The sequence below is a fragment of the Nansenia antarctica genome, assembly GCF_963989245.1.
Source record: "Nansenia antarctica genome assembly, chromosome: 9".
NCBI lineage: Eukaryota > Metazoa > Chordata > Actinopteri > Argentiniformes > Microstomatidae > Nansenia > Nansenia antarctica.
Genome location: NC_137679.1, coordinates 15,235,839 through 15,253,457, shown reverse-complemented (window position 1 = coordinate 15,253,457; position 17,619 = coordinate 15,235,839). Strand labels below are relative to the sequence as shown.

At 47.9% G+C, this 17,619-nt stretch overlaps 2 protein-coding genes across 2 annotated transcripts; both read right to left on the bottom strand.

Annotated features, from left to right (window-relative positions):
* Positions 1–2,351: 2,351 nt before the first annotated feature.
* On the bottom strand, positions 2,352–6,488 carry arpin (actin related protein 2/3 complex inhibitor; the record flags this gene model as incomplete). The annotated part of the gene is made up of 6 exons (XM_080539534.1): positions 6,351–6,488; positions 4,960–5,035; positions 4,650–4,782; positions 4,038–4,244; positions 2,806–2,969; positions 2,352–2,360 (listed from the first exon to the last, which is right to left on the bottom strand). Exons 1-6 carry the CDS (start codon positions 6,440–6,442, stop codon positions 2,352–2,354), a joined length of 681 nt encoding a protein of 226 aa, XP_080395660.1. The 5' UTR covers positions 6,443–6,488.
* Positions 6,489–7,109: 621 nt separating this feature from the next.
* Positions 7,110–16,291, bottom strand: fam169b (family with sequence similarity 169 member B; the record flags this gene model as incomplete). Its single annotated transcript, XM_080539533.1, has 9 exons — positions 7,110–7,924; positions 9,291–9,436; positions 10,492–10,617; positions 11,075–11,257; positions 11,370–11,529; positions 12,166–12,245; positions 12,915–13,017; positions 15,839–15,969; positions 16,258–16,291. 9 exons carry the CDS (start codon positions 16,289–16,291, stop codon positions 7,793–7,795), a joined length of 1,095 nt encoding a protein of 364 aa, XP_080395659.1. The 3' UTR covers positions 7,110–7,792.
* Positions 16,292–17,619: the final 1,328 nt, after the last annotated feature.

Here is a 17,619-nt window from a genome sequence, read left to right as displayed (position 1 = left end):
TTGCGCACATTTTTTTTTTCCCGCGAAATAATTGTGGCACATAATTAACTCCATACAACTCCGGCCTTTACACAGTATGTTAGATTTCTGTAACAGTCAAATAGTATCAGGCAGCAGCTTGCATTGTGTTCAAAAACAGGGTGACTGAATTGTTGCAATTGATCAATGCATCAAATGTTCATTCAAAAAGAGCTGAACTCTTTAAATCATAACCATTCCACAGTGGGAAAAAAAGAGTAAAAAAGAAAATCATATTTGCCTACCTTATCGGATACACTTGTTCGCCATTTCTTCTCGCTCTTGTCTTCCAATGTCGCAGACAAAGTGGATCAGCAGGAGTGTTGTAGTTAAATTGTGGTTCAAAAGCGCAAGTAGGAGAACACAATAACGGAGGACTATGTTGGAAACAAGCATTATGGCTTAGCTGTGGGTTAACGCCCGCTCAACGACCACAACCAAGCTACCACTAACGTTACTATAGTAATTTTGTCCCTCCCGCCGAATCGGAATATGCCAATTAACATGTTAACGGAATACTCCAGTTGCTACAGCGCATGTAAACACCTTAATCTGAATATTCCAATAATCAGATTATTGACCATAATCAGATTATGGTGTGCATGTAAACGCAGTCAGAGTCGTTGTGACTGAAGTGGATCTATGAGTCGTTGTGACTGAAGTGGATCTATGAGTAGGTAAATAAAGTTCCTTCCTTCAAAGACAACGTCAACACATCTCCGCCATATTCAGTTCTGGCTGTGAAAGATATCAGGACCATCAATAATCAATAAACCATTAAGATAAAGTTCTCTCAGTAAACTGAGACAAAGTATGTAAAGCTGTTTCTAAATCTTTTGAAATATATAAAAACAAGAGTAGAAAAACACATTTTAGAGGATAGGGCCGATAGGATCAAGCAGTCACGTGGACATTGCGGCGCTCTCAGAGATAATTTACGAAATCGGCCACTGTCCCATTACTTACACAGGGCTCTGTCCCATTACTTACACAGGGCTCTGTCCCATTACTTACACAGGGCTCTGTCCCATTACTTACACAGGGGACTGTCCCATTACTTACACAGGGGACTGTCCCATTTAGTTACACGGGGCTCTGTCCCATTACTTACACAGGGCTCTGTCCCATTACTTACACAGGGCTCTGCCCCATTACTTACACAGGGCTCTGCCCCATTACTTATACAGGGCTCTGTCCCATTACTTATGCAGTAAACGCTGTATAAGATCATGTTTAGAACAATAAACAGTTCAACAACAACAAGACACCAGACGTGGTTAGGGTTAGGGAGGGTTACAAGTGGTTTAATTATTATATAACATTCATATGATAGAGATGATGACACCAGAGACACTAGAACACCCATGGCCCCTCCCCTAGAACACCCATGGCCCCTCCCCTAGACCACCCCTGGCCTCTCACCTAGAACACCCCTGGCCCCTCCCCTAGAACACCCCTGGCCTCTCACCTAGAACACCCCTGGCCCCTCCCCTAGAACACCCCTGGCCCCTCCCCTAGAACACCCCTGACCTCTCACCTAGAACACCCCTGGCCCCTCCCCTAGAACACCCCTGACCTCTCACCTAGAACACCCCTGGCCCCTCCCCTAGAACACCCCTGGCCCCTCCCCTAGAACACCCCTGGCCCCTCCCCTAGAACACCCCTGGCCTCTCCCCTAGAACACCCCTGGCCTCTCCCCTAGAACACCCCTGGCCTCTCCCCTAGAACACCCCTGGCCTCTCCCCTAGAACACCCCTGGCCCCTCCTCTAGATCACCCCTGGCGAAAATCCAAGGAAAATACAGGCTTATTCTGATAAATCTTGTGAGAGTTAGTAAAAAATAAGCCTGGAGTTTCCTTTGGCGACATTGATCTCAACTCATTAAACCTGGTCAGTTCAACCATAAAGAAGCTTCTGATCTCAACTGATTAAACCTGGTCAGGTCTAACCCTAACCCTAATCTTGCGAGAGTTCTAAAAATAAGCCGTTAACGACGTTAATGGAATACCCCCTTGGTCACTCCAACCCTTATTTAATGCTTATTTAAGCTCCGCCCCCTCCACTGCTTATTTAAGACCCTCCCCTGCAAGATCCTCCCACTGCTTTTTTAGGCCTCTCCCCCATGCTTATTTAAGCCCCGCCCAGCCAGAGTACGAATCAAGTAGACTCGTTTACATTTATGCCTCAGACTCTCTGCCGACCTTCAGGTGGCAAGGTTGGCAACATCTTCTAGAAAACCCCACACTAACTCCTCCCACTGCTGACATCACTTCCTCTTCCATCCTCCTCTTCCCTCTGTCTTCCATCCTCCTCCTCCCTCTCTTCCAACCTCTTCAGTCATCCTGACAGAAACAAAAGAACAGGGGTCATTATGTCATATCAAGTCTTTCCTCTCTCCTAGCCTCTCTCCTCACCTCCTCTCTCCTCTGTCATCTCTCCTAGCCTCCTCTCTCCTCTGTCCTCTCTCCTAGCCTCCTCTCTCCTCACCTCCTCTCTCCTCTGTCCTCTCTCCTCGCCTCCTCTCTCCTCTGTCCTCTCTCCTCACCTCCTCTCTCCCCCATCCTCTCTCCTCTGTCCTCTCTCCTCTGTCCTCTCTCCTCGCCTCCTCTCTCTCCTCGCCTCCTCTCTCCTAGCCTCCTCTCTCTCCTCACCTCCCCTCTCCTAGCCTCCTCTCTCCTCGCCTCCTCTCTCCTCGCTCCTAGCCTCCTCTCTCCTAGCCTCCTCTCTCCTAGAGTTATAGTAACTAAGGACTAGCTAGCACTATGGTTACAGTAACTGAGGACTAACCCATTCATCCTCCTCCGCCCCTTCCCCTGCTTCCTCTGTCGTCTTGGCGACGGCTGCGTCCTGTTTGTTGGTCATGATCTTGTCCGTCCACGACGCCCCCCTCGCCTCGTCACCCGCAAAGTTACATCTGGTCGCCATGCCAACGTCCACCCTGGCCAAAGAGACTGGTGGGAGGGACAGACAGGCAAGCAGACAGACAGACAGACAGTCAGTCAGACAGAGAGGTAGGTAGGTAGGCAGGCAGCAGACAGACAGACAGACAGGCAGGCAGACAGAGAGGGAGGGAGGGAGGGAGGGAGGGAGGGAGGCAAAAAGACAGATAGACAGACAGTAAGTTGGCAATTCTGTTGCTTAGATATTTAGCTATCCAGATTCTAAAGCCTGGTACACATATAGGGATTTTCTAAATCTTAACAGATTTTTTATCTCACACATGAAGATAAAAAAAAATGTTGGTACAGTTTTGATCGTATTGTGTGTGGTGTGCTCCGATATACGACCACATGCATAAAGGTCTGTCCTCCGACAGTCTGGAGTCTCGTCCCCCAAGCCAGAAATCTTGCGTGATCAGGGTAGTAGTACCCTGACTGACCTGTAGAGGCAGCCATGTGCTACAGGGGAAATAAAGTGCAGAAGAACGAAAATAAGAAGACGCGTCAGTCAGCTCGCTTCTTGATTGGCTACATTCCATTCCACGTCACAATCGGACTCGGGAGTTGTCAGTTTTGACCACACACAAGAGTATTTTTGGTCGTGAATATTGAACACGTTTAATATTTACGATCGTCGGCCCCGACCATTTTCCGAGCAGATTGTCGGGAGAAATTGACTCTTAACACACCTCACACCACAGGATAATCTTGTAGGATAATCTTTAGAGCCATCCGATAATCGGGCGTTTGCTGTCCTTGGTCGGAAGGGGTAAAATCGGCCAGATTATCTTTATGTGTGTACCAGGCTTTAGTTAAACGTACAGATCAGAGTTAGAGATCAGGGCTAGAGGTCAGAGGTCAGGGTTAGAGGTCAGGGGTTAGGATTAGAAGTCAGGGTTTGGGTCAAGGGTTAGAGTTTAGAGGTTAGAGGCCAGGGGTTAAAGTCAGGGGTTAGAGGTCAGAGGTCAGGGGTTAGAGGTCAGGGATAGAGGTCAGGGGCTAAAGTCACGTGTTAGAGGTCAGGGATTAAGGTCAGGGATTTAGGTCAGGGGTTAGAGGTCAGAGGTCAGGATAACTGACAGATGAAGGGCCCGTCTCCGTGGGTCTTCAGACGGAGGTCCTGTCCTGCCTCCAGCTCCGTCTTCTCCAGATCCGCCTCGGCCATCCAGAACGCAGTGGTCCCGGCGGGCCGGTGGCGCTCCGTCAGCTGACATAGCTCCTCCCTGTTAACCATGGCAACCAGCTGCTCCTCCGACAGGCGGTCTGTCTCCCCTTTCGCTTCGACCCCTGTACGGTTACAAGACGGTCACAACACGTTACAACACGTCACAACACGTCACAATACATCACAACACGGGTAGAACACATCACAACACGTCACAACACGGGTAGAACACATCACAACACGTCACAACACGTCACAACATGTCACAACACGGGTAGAACACATCACAACACGTCACGGTCTGTCTCCCCTTTCGCTTCAACCCCTGTACGGTTACAAGACGGTCACAACACGTCACAACACGTCACAACATGTTACAACACATCACAACATGTCACAACATGTTACAACACGTCACAACACGTCACAACACGTCACAACACGTTACAACACGTCACAACATGTCACAATGCGACATCATATCCTGTTGACTTACTGAAGGATGACATCATATCCTGTTGACTTACTGAAGGATGACATCAGGTGACCTGTGTTGACCTTCCTGGTCTCACTGAAGTTGGGCTCAAGCTCCACCCCTTTAGCGTCAAACTTCCTCCTGTGGATCCGAGTAGGTTTGATGTATAACACAAAGAACCTCTCCTGGAGAGAGAGAGAGAGGTACTGTTAGAACCCTCCTGGAGAGAGAGACATGTACTGTTAGAGCTCCTGGAGAGAGAGACAGGTACTGTTAGTGGTGTGTGGCGTGTGTGTGTGTGTGCGTGTGTGTGTGTGTGTGTGTGTGTGTGTACCTTCTTTTTTTTCTGTGTGTGTGTGTACCTTGTTGTTAGTGACATCGGTGATGACGTGACGTGAGACATCAATCAGCTTTCCCTCCAATATGACGCCTGAGCCGCTGAGGAGACAGACTGTTAGGACACGCTGGGGTCAGGGGTCAGAGGTCAGGGCCTGAGCCGCTGAGCAGACAGACTGTTAGGGGTCAGGGGTCAGGGGTTAGAGAGACAGACTGTTAGGGGTCAGGGGTTAGGGGTTAGAGAGACAGACTGTTAGGACACGCTGGGGTCAGGGGTCAGGGCCTGAGCCGCTGAGCAGACAGACTGTTAGGGGTCAGGGGTTAGAGAGACAGACTGTGAGGACACGCTGGGGGTCAGGTCACGCTGAGAAGACAGACTGTTAAGATGCGCTGGGGTCAGGGGTCAGGGTTAGGGGTTAGAGAGACAGACTGTTAGGACAAGCTGAGGGTCAAGGGTCAGGGTTAAGGATTAGGGGCTGGGGTTAGGGTCAGGAGCTAGGGTTAAGGATTAGAGGCTGGGGTTAGGGTCAGTTTCAAGTTTATTGTTACGTCACATTACACAAGTCTAAGAGAGTAACATTCTTAGGCTTCGGTTCCTGACATTGCTGCACAAGACAATAAGGCAATAGGCATAATACAAGATACAGGTGACAATAGTACAGGTAAGACACACTAGTGGTGCACTAGTGATAAAAGATAGTTCTGGGTTAGTGTTAGAGTCAGGGGTCAGGGGCTAGGGTTAGGGGTTAGGGGCAAGGGTCAGGGTCAGAGGTCAGGGTTAATTAATTAATTAAGGCTGAGGAAGTTCATCTGTTCTTCCTGTGGTGGTATTACTAGAGACAGGACAGGGTTCTATCTCCATGGTTACATCATGATGTTTACTATCACTATCACACTATGGTGGAGTGAGTGTAGTAGAGTCTGTGTGTAGAGCATGTGTGAGTGTAGAGAGAGAGTGTGTGTGTGTGTGTGTGTGTGTGTGTAACAACAGAGAGAGAAAAGCAGCGCTATGGCGGTTTATAATATTCTCTGGTGTTTCACGACTAAAAGAAGCGTTTGGTGCAGCTGTCTTACAAACAGACATGACCCCCCCAATCAAACTGGCCAATATACAAAACGTCACTTTCGTCAACAAAACGTCCATTCATCAGAGCAGTCATACGTCATCTCCCTGTCATCAGAAGGATCACGCCCCCTTTTGGGTGGTAGGAGTGTTAGAAGTTTGACTGGCATTCGATGTAAATGTGTGGTCTTTGCTACTTCAATCCAATACAATAAGAAAAGAAAAACAAACAGAAAATAAAGAAAACCGTACCAACCCCACCCCTCAATACCAACCCCACCCCTCGCACGCCGCAGCCAGCGTCTCACACCGTAAACCGACACCACCGTCGTAAACCGACACCACCGTCGGTACCTCTGGTAGGCGGCGCGGCTCCAGACCCCGGTGACCGTCTCGCTGTGGACGGGCTTGTTCCGTAGAGGAGTGTCGTGGTGAATCCTGCTCATGTTCGCGGACACCGAGCGGCGGGGTTAGGGTTAGCTGCTCTCTTCCTGGTTCCCCGTCCGACGGGAGACACGAACACAAGTCGTTGCTCTGGATGCGCTCGTTTTACACCCCGGCGTGCAGCGGCGCTGGAGACACTTACCCATCTTCATCCAAATCAAATCAAATGTTAAATAGCTAATGGTCATGCACCTCTGAGGCAGGACGTGACTGCAGGAGTGTCGGTGTTATGAAACATGGCACAGACAGTGTAAATGAAATGTTTTAGGGCAACAATCAACAATAACTATTAACAATGCCAGGTTATATACGAATGTGTTCTTAATGACTTCCCTGATTACTGTTAAATAGAAATAAATAAAACATGTCATAGTAATAATAAAAAAATAGTAATAGCCTAATAATAGCATAATAAGAAATCCATCTAAAATTAAGAGCTTGGCCACCACGCCCCCTGTTGGACACGCATGTGTATGGCGCCCCCTGCTGGACATACATGTGTATGACTCCCCTGCTGGACATACGTGTATATGACGCCCTGCTATACATGTGTTATACATTTATATTTTACTTTATTTTTTACATTTAGCAGACGTCTTTATCCAAAGCAACTTACAACAAATACATTTGTCTAATCCCATCCCAACATGGTTTTTCAAAAGTGTTTGACTTTGACTGTTTAACTGAAGATGTATTAGAAATGTGAACTGCTCTCTATCAACTGGCATCTTTCCCACTCCCCTAAAATCTGCCATTATAAAACCACTACTTAAGAAAGGAAAGCAAGATAATTCTGTTCTCTGAAATTTCAGACCAATATCTAACCTTCCATTTCCAAGTAAAATCCTTGAGAAAGTGATTTTCAGACAACTTACTGATTTTCTTAGCAAAAACATTTTACTTGAGAAGTTTCAATCAGGTTTTCGTTCTAACCACAATACTGAGACTGCATTAGTAAAGGTTGTAAACGATCTCAGACTTATCATAGATGCTGGTGGTGTATCGGTTCTTGTCTTGTTAGATTTGAGTGCTGCTTTTGATACAGTAGATCACAGTATTTTAATACATCTTTTAGAAAACTGTGTTGGTCTCTCAGGACTTGTATTAGAGTGGTTTAAATCTTATCTAGCTGGTAGGCATTTCTCTGTTGTCCTGGGAGAATAATATTGTGGTAGAATCATCCGAAAACATGGTGTAAATGTTCATAGTTATGCTGATGATACTCAGCTGTACATATCAGTATTGCCTGATAATTCACATGCACTCAGCTCGCTGGAGAATTGTCTCCAAGATATAAAACTTTGGATGTCCAAAAATGTTCTACAACTAAATCAGGCCAAAACTGAGATTCTTCAACTGGGTTGATCTGAGGTCCTGGGTCGTTTGGGGTCAGGGTTAGGGTCGTTGTTAGGCCGCCTCTCCCCTCTGCTGCAGTCACATGGTGCTGTGTGTCCGACGGTAGCCAATCTGGCGTCAGGAGAGAGCTAGAGGGAGGGGTTTAAGCAGAGGTCATCAGATTCTACCTGTGTCCCCTCAACCAATCTCTGTTTCTGCTTCTCTGTCTCAGAATCTTACAAGCTGTCTCAGAACCTTAACACTAGAACAGCCATGCCTATTTTACCTACTATAAGAGCCGCCTCAGGGTCAAATAACCATAGTCTGTACAATGGGAAGCTGCTATTTACACACACCGACCACTAGTTGGCCGCCTTGTAAATTAGCCTGCCTCCTACACAGAAAAACGGCAAATTAGCTTTATACTAGCTTATCCTGATGTGATTTTGAAAATGTAAGGATACTGGGTGGTAGAACGCACATATCTAGGAAAAGTCATGAAAGGAGGGTCCTGAAATTTGAACGAGTGCAAAGATATAAAAACATTTTACTCACAGGGTCAAATGACCCCACCCATGGCTGTTCTAGTGTTAATGACCCCACCCACGGCTGTTCTAGTGTTAATGACCCAACCCATGGCTGTTCTAACTCCTTCAGCACCAAGGGTGACTCTTTATTCACCAGAAATTCATCAATTATGTTGCTACATGTTGCTAGGTAAACCCTTGGCATTCCAGGAAAAACGGACTGATTGAAACGGACACGTTGCTATTTTCAAATACCACGGCATACGGTATCAACGGACAACCCTCACCGACCCTAACACTGACCCTAACCCTAACACTGACCCTAACACTGATCCTAGCCCTAACACTGACCCTAACGACCTTAACACTGATGACCCTAACCAGGGTTCGACAGTAACGCTTGCTCGCTTGCCCGGAGCAAGTAAAACATTTGCCGGGTTTGTTTGAGCGAGCCTGACGATGCTGCTGGATCCTGGATATTTTTACCTGTGTGCAGGAAGAACAACAGACAGGGCAGGCACCAGACCAGACTAGATGATCGTGGAGTGAATATATTATTAAAGCGTACGCGATGCGACGGGTGATCGACAGGCGCGTATGCTTTAATAATATCTTCACACCACGAGTCTGGTCTGTTGTTCTTCCTGCACACAGGTACAAATATCCAGGATCCAGCAGCGTCGTCAGGCTCGCGCAAACAAACCCGGCGATTTTTTTACTTGCTCCGGGCAATCGGGCAAGCGTTACTGTCGAACCCTGCCCTAACACTGACTAACCCTAACACTGACCGTAACAATGACCCTAACACTGACGACCTTAACACTGATGACCCTAACACTCACTAACCCTAACACTGACGACCTTAACACTGATGAACCTAACACTGACTAACCCTAACACTGACCCTAACCCTGACCCTGGCACTAACACTGACCCTGCTTCAAATCACTTCCTGAATGACCACAACATAGAAGTGAAGGAAGTCCACCTCCTCCAGGGTTCTCCTCTCCTCCTCCAGGGGTCCCCTATGCTCTTCCAGGGGTCCCCTATGCTCTTCCAGGGGTCCCCTCTCCTCTTCCAGGGTTCTCTTCTGCTCCTGCTGCCTGAAGCTGAGACCTTTCTCTGAGCCTGGCCCTGGAAAACAAGTTACAATTACAGAGGTAGGGTTGACCCTAACCCTGACCCCAGCCCTAACCCTGACCCCAGTCCTAACCCTGACCCCAGCCCTAACCCTGACCCCAGTCCTAACCCTGACCCTTACCCTAACCCTAAACCAAGCCCTAACCCCCATCCTTAACCTAACCCTAACCCTAATCTCTATCTCTAGCCCAGCAAGGTTTCCAGCCCTATTAGTACTCTCCATGTCAGACTGTCACCAACCCTTTTCCCTCATGAACCTGTTGATTTCTATCCCACTCAGAATAGATCCCTTGCCCCTCCCCCTTCCCCCTTCCTCAATTTGTCTCTTGTTGTATTGTTATTGGATGTATTATGTGTTTTATTTTCCTTGTTTAGAATTACTAGTGCCAGTGCACTAGGAAAGGAAAAAAATGTGTTCCCAAACTAACCCTGACCCCAGTCCTAACCCTGACCCTAACCCTGTCCCTAGTCCTAACCCTGACCCCAGTCCTAACCCTGTCCCTAACCCTGACCCTAACCCTGTCCCTAGTCCTAACCCTGACCCTGTCCCTAGTCCTAACCCTGACCCCAGTCCTAACCCTGACCCTAACCCTGTCCCTAGTCCTAACCCTGACCCCAGTCCTAACCCTGTCCCTAACCCTGACCCTAACCCTGTCCCTAGTCCTAACCCTGACCCTGTCCCTAGTCCTAACCCTGACCCCAGTCCTAACCCTGTCCCTAACCCTGACCCTAACCCTAGTCCTAACCCTGACCCCAGTCCTAACCCTGACCCCAGTCCTAACCCTGACCCTAGTCCTATTAGAGACTAATGTGCCCCCTGCTTTAGCAGTTGAGCTGGAGAGTGAAGAGGGGGGGGGGTCTTACTGTTGCTATAGTTACTGAGCTGTAGAGTGAAGGTGGCGTCTTACTGTTGCTATAGTTACTGAGCTGTAGAGTGAAGGTGGGGGGGGGGGGGGTCTTACTGTTGCTATAGTTACTGAGCTGTAGGGTGAAGGGGGGGGGGTCTTACCGTTGCTATGGTTACTGAGCTGTAGGGTGAAGGGTCTTACCGTTGCTATGGTTACTGAGCTGTATCTTTAGCCAGATGTTGCGTCGCTGCGCCCAGCCCCCCGGAGCCTCCACCTCATACAGTCTGTCTCTCTGCTGCTGGTGGACAGACAGGTACCTGCTACACACTGGACAAATTTAATTAATAATAATTTTGCCATTTAGCAGACGCTTTTATCCAAAGCGACTTACAATTACGAATTACAGGGACATTCCCCCTGGAGTAACTGAGGGCTAAGTGCCTTACCCAAGGGCACACTAGTAGTGGTGTGGCTTCAGGCGGGATTTGAACTCACAACCTTCCGATCACAAGTCCAACTCACTATCCACTAGACCACCACTACCCACAAACAGACAGGTACCTCATACAGCCTGTCTCTCTGTTCCTGGTGGACAGACAGGTACCTCCTACACACTGGACAGACAGACAGGTACTAGAGACAGACAGACTGGTACTAGAGACAGACAGACTGGTACTAGAGACAGACAGACAGGTGTGTCACTTTGTACTTCCTTCATGCTGGAGTCAGAAATATTCTCTGTCATCTCTGCATGAATGACCCCTGACCCGGCCAGCTGACTCACCTCCCATCATGCCCCTGGAGAGCGGCCAGCTGACTCCCAGCTCTTCCTCGTCGGGGAAACAGGAACAGAAATCCTCCAGCATCTGTAGAGCCAGGCCCCGCCTCCTAGCCGTGCTCCTGACCAATAGCGTGTCCAGGACAGGAAGCATGTAACTCTGACTGGTGCATCCGTCACACAGACTTCCTGTAAAGTACTCTCTACCATTACACAACACATCACACGCACAACCTAGTTAAGTGATAGAGACAATAAGGTATCCTTAGCGTTAGTTGCCATGGTGACAGCCAAGCCTTACCTTTGTTCTTAAAGGTGTAGAACCCAACCGCTTCGCCATCGCGCCAGAACAGCTTTCCTGGCTCCCTGATTGGGTGAGGGGTGAACACTGGCTCCTCCCCCGGAACCCTGAGAACCTGACTGAGCAGGAACAGAACCACCCTCTCCATGACGGACCGGACCTGCAACCACACCAGGGCTGAGCCCAGCTACGCTGCTACGCTAGGTTAGCCTGAGCCCAGCTACGCTGCTACGCTAGGTTAGCCTGAGCCCAGCTACGCTGCTACGCTAGGTTAGCCTGAGCCCAGCTACACTGCTACACTAGGTTAGCCTGAGCCCAGCTACGCTGCTACGCTAGGTTAGCCTGAGCCCAGCTACGCTGCTACGCTAGGTTAGCCTGAGCCCAGCTACGCTGCTACGCTGCTACGCTAGGTTAGCCTGAGCCCAGCTACGCTGCTACGCTAGGTTAGCCTGAGCCCAGCTACGCTGCTACGCTAGGTTAGCCTGAGCCCAGCTACGCTGCTACGCTGGGTTAGCCTGAGCCCAGCTGCGCTGCTACGCTGGGTTAGCCTGCTAGGTTTGATTAGCCTGCTAGGTTGGGTTATCTATCTATACCATCTATTCTATGTATATCTATACCATCTATTCTATGTACCGTATATCCATACCATCTATTCTATGTACCGTATATCCATACCATCTATTCTATGTACCGTATATCCATACCATCTATTCTATGTACATCTATACCATCTATTCTATGTATATCTATACCATCTATTCTATCTATACCATCTATTCTATGTATATCTACTCACCATAAGAAGTCCAGATCTGGAAGGTGACGTCAACACATCAGCAACACTCCACCACCTCCCACCCAGGCACAGGGCACGCACTGGACACACACACACACACACACACACACACACACACACACACACATTTGAATACTTTATTTGGTTCCACAAATTATATTATACAAACAGGGAATCAAATATTTCGGGGCTAAGCAGCACTGAACACTTAAGGATACACATAACACCTCCTTCTCCACACGGCCAAGCTGCCAATAATAGCTGAGACAGAGCAAAATTTGGCAACCTGTTTGGCCTTTCTTTTAGTCATTGCAGCAATTCTCAGACCCCTCATGGTGCATTTATATACATGGCCCAGACTTCCAAATACACACACACACACACACACACACACACACACACATTTTAACCATTTATTTATGTCCACATAGAAAAAAGACATACAGGGACACAAATACTAACGTTGCAGTTACTACACAATCACAATTCATGGACCAGCGGCATAACTGTTTTTTACACATTTCAGCCCTGAAATAATGGGTACAAGTAGCAGCGTCGCCGCCAGCTGCCAATTACAGCAGAGACAGAGCAGTACTTTGCAAGCCGTTTAGCCTTCTTAGCCACACACACACACACACACACACACAGTAGGTCTGAGAGGGTGTAGGAGGTCTGAGTGTGTGTGTGTGTGTGTGTGTGTGTGTGTGTGTGTGTGTGTGTGTGTGTGTGTGTGTGTTGGAGGTGCTGACCTTGCGATTCATCTCCAGTCTCGTGCAGAGCAAGCAGAGTGCATGCTGGGTCCTCGTCACCAAACAGCTGCAGTCTGGCCACGTTGCTAGGCAACACCTCTACCTGGGGAACACACAACATACTAACACACACTCACAGACTCATAATAACACACGACACACTAACACACACCTCTACCTGTGGATCACACAACACACTCTGACCACAACTAACCCTAACCCTGCCCTAACCCTAACTAACTAACCCTGCCCTAACCATAACTAACCTTGCCCTAACCCTAACAAACTAACCCTGCCCTAACCCTAACAAACTAACCCTGCCCTAACCCTAACTAACCCTAACTAACTAACCCTGCCCTAACCCTAACTAACCTTGCCCTAACCCTAACTAACCCTGCCCTAACCCTAACTAACCCTGCCCTAACCCTAACTAACCCTGCCCCAACCCTAACTAACTAACCCTGCCCTAACCCTAACTAACCCTGCCCTAACCCTAACTAACTAACCTTGCCCTAACCATAACTAACTAACCCTGCCCTAACCCTAACTAACCCTCCCCTAACCATAACTAACTAACCTTGCCCTAACCCTAACTAACCCTGCCCTAACCAAGTAACCCTGCCCTAACCCTAACTAACCCTCCCCTAACCATAACTAACTAACCTTGCCCTAACCATAACTAACCCTGCCCTAACCCTAACTAACCCTGCCCTAACCATAACTAACTAACCTTGCCCTAACCATAACTAACTAACCCTGCCCTAACCATAACTAACTAACCCTGCCCTAACCATAACTAACTAACCTTGCCCTAACCATAACTAACTAACCCTGCCCTAACCCTAACTAACCCTCCCCTAACCATAACTAACTAACCTTGCCCTAACCCTAACTAACCCTGCCCTAACCAAGTAACCCTGCCCTAACCCTAACTAACCCTCCCCTAACCATAACTAACTAACCTTGCCCTAACCATAACTAACCCTGCCCTAACCCTAACTAACCCTGCCCTAACCATAACTAACTAACCTTGCCCTAACCATAACTAACTAACCCTAACTAACTAACCCTGCCCTAACCATAACTAACTAACCCTGCCCTAACCATAACTAACTAACCTTGCCCTAACCATAACTAACTAACCCTGCCCTAACCATAACTAACTAACCCTGCCCTAACCATAACTAACTAACCCTGCCCTAACCATAACTAACTAACCCTGCCCTAACCATAACTAACTAACCTTGCCCTAACCATAACTAACCCTGCCCTAACCCTAACTAACCCGGCCCTAACCATAACTAACCCTGCCCTAACCCTAACTAACCCTGCCCTAACCCTAACCATAACTAACTAACCCTGCCCTAACCATAACTAACTAACCTTGCCCTAACCATAACTAACCCTGCCCTAACCATAACTAAACCTGCCCTAACCATAACTAACCCTGCCCTAACCCTAACTAACCCTGCCCTAACCCTAACTAACCCTGCCCTAACCCTAACTAACTAACCCTGCCCTAACCCTAACTAACCCTGCCCTAACCCTAACTAACCCTGCCCTAACCATAACTAACCCTGCCCTAACCATAACTAACCCTGCCCTAACCATAACTAACCCTGCACTAACCCTGCCCTAACCCTAACTAACCCTGCCCTAACCATAACTAACTAACCCTGCCCTAACCATAACTAACTAACCTTGCCCTAACCCTAACTAACCCTGCCCTAACCCTGCCCTAACCCTAACTAACTAACCCTGCCCTAACCCTAACTAACTAACTCTGCCCTAACCCTAACTAACTAACCCTGCCCTAACCCTAACTAACTAACCTTGCCCTAACCCTAACTAACTAACCCTGCCCTAACCCTAACTAACCCTGCCCTAACCCTAACTAACTAACCTTGCCCTAACCCTAACTAACTAACCTTGCCCTAACCCTAACTAACCCTGCCCTAACCCTAACTAACTAACCCTGCCCTAACCCTAACTAACTAACCCTGCCCTAACCCTAACTAACTAACCCTGCCCTAACCCTAACTAACTAACCCTGCCCTAACCCTAACTAACCCTGCCCTAACCCTAACTAACTAACCCTGCCCTAACCCTAACTAACTAACCCTGCCCTAACCCTAACTAACTAACCCTGCCCTAACCCTAACTAACTAACCCTGCCCTAACCCTAACTAACCCTGCCCTAACCCTAACTAACTAACCCTGCCCTAACCCTAACTAACTAACGCTGCCCTAACCCTAACTAACTAACCTTGCCCTAACCCTAACTAACCCTGCCCTAACCATAACTAACCCTGCCCTAACCCTAACTAACTAACCCTGCCCTAACCATAACTAACTAACCCTGCCCCAACCCTAACTAACCCTGCCCTAACCCTAACTAACCCTGCCCTAACCCTAACTAACTAACCCTGCCCTAACCCTAACTAACTAACCCTGCCCTAACCATAACTAACTAACCCTGCCCTAACCCTAACTAACTAACCCTAACTAACTAACCCTGCCCTAACCATAACTAACTAACCCTGCCCTAACCCTAACTAACCCTGCCCTAACCCTAACTAACTAACCCTGCCCTAACCCTAACTAACTAACCCTGCCCTAACCCTAACTAACCCTGCCCTAACCCTAACTAACCCTGCCCTAACCCTAACTAACCCTGCCCTAACCCTAACTAACTAACCCTGCCCTAACCCTAACTAACCCTGCCCTAACCCTAACTAACCCTGCCCTAACCCTAACTAACCCTGCCCTAACCCTAACTAACCCTGCCCTAACCCTAACTAACCCTGCCCTAAACATAACTAACTAACCCAGTCAGACCACATAGGCTACACCTAACTAAGGTTACTAGTCTAACCACATGTAACAGGGTTGTAAACAGGGTTGGTTAGTTAGTTGTGAGTTACCTTTGAGCCGTTTGAGGAGGTCACCCACCGTCCACCCTCCGAAGACAGACAAGACGCGTAATATTTCTCGGAGGATGAATTCAAGTCGTTGTAATCCAGGACAGGCAGCAGGTCAACGGGACACGTTTCATCTGACAAACAACATGAAACGTCATGTTAGAGGAGCATCATCACCGGGACAGTAAACATGTTCCTGCTCCGCGCTGCTGACAGTGTTTACAAACCCACTCGGCTGTTTGTTTGAGATCTGCTGATAGTGTTAGTCCACACTGTCAAAGATCTCTTGACTGTTTCGCAAACGTTTCATAACTGCTGTCTGTCTGTGTTTTGGCTTATCAAGACAGAGTATTCGACTGTAACTCTGTTACCTGTATTACTGACTATGTTACCGGTCGGGTTGTGAGACAGAACTATGTTACCTGCTGGGTTGTGAGGTGTTGCGTCGGGTTCCATCTTGCCAGCAGCTGTCAGCGGGTAGGGTTGCCAAATGGGATTGACAATACCAACCTAAGAACCGCCTATAACCGCCCAAATGCTTTTTCCCGGGGCCAGTGTGATCGAAAGTAGCCGATCTGGCAACCCTGTCAGGGGGGAAGGAGTTTGGTAAAACAGCGCCACCCTGCGGCGAGCGGGACACGTCGCAAATCATTCACGGAAATAATGATCTTCTGAATGAATGAATGAATGAACGAATGAATGAATGAATGGTCTTTATTGTCATTGATATAGTACAGGTACCAAACAACGAAATTTGGGAGGGGGGGCTCCCCTGGTGCTAGGAAAAAAAACTAAAAACAAGAAGGGAAAAGAGCTGGTTTACATAAATAAAGGCTATGTACTCTATCCACTACGTATACTATACTATAAAACACTGTGCTGTACTCTATGCTATGCTATACCTATTCTAACATTTCCTATCTCTGAACCTTATGTACCCGAGGGTTGTCATATTACACATAGTGTTATTGCACATTCATTTAAAGTGTCGCAGTTTGCAGGTTTGAAATGTTCACAGTTGTGTTTCAGTATTGCACTATTGTTGCGCATGAAGTCCAATTCAATTAAATGAAAGTGGCTTTATTGGCGTGGCAAGGTAAATCCATTGTTGCCAAAGCAACTACACACAACAAGCATCGATAAAAACAGAACATACACCAATACAAAAGTAAAATAAAATCTCTATAAAAAATAAAGTAGATTACTACTACTACTGATTGATGCCCGTGTGTTGGCTCTCACAGAACCAGTTTTCTGGCTGGCAGCTCCTGGTGTCTCTGGCAGTGACCTGCCAGCCTCATTCTCCTGACTGCTATTTTCTTGCTTATCCTTGGTGACCCCCCATACAGATGCTTGTTGGTAATATGCTCGCTCTGGTCGATGGACTTCTGCAGGGTAGGCTTCAGGGTCCAGCATTCACAGCCGTATAGGACTCTACCGTTGCATGGAAGAAGCTCAGTTTGATTTGTCGTGGGAGGTTGGAGTGGCACACACTGGCCATGCCGTTCAGGGCCCATGAGCTCAGGTATTTGAAGTCATTGACTTCCTTCAGACCAATGCCTCCTGTTGTTGTTAGAGGTGGATGGTCTGGGAGGATGTTATAGGTGGTTACCTCGGTTTTCTTGGCATTTAGCCGAAGGCCAACCTTGGCACACAAGAGATCAGAATAATAATAGTTTGTCAGATTAGTTTAATTTGCTGCAGACTACAGTCCTACATGACTACAGTCCTACATGAATACAGTCCTACATACAGTCCTAAATGACTACAGTCCTACATACAGT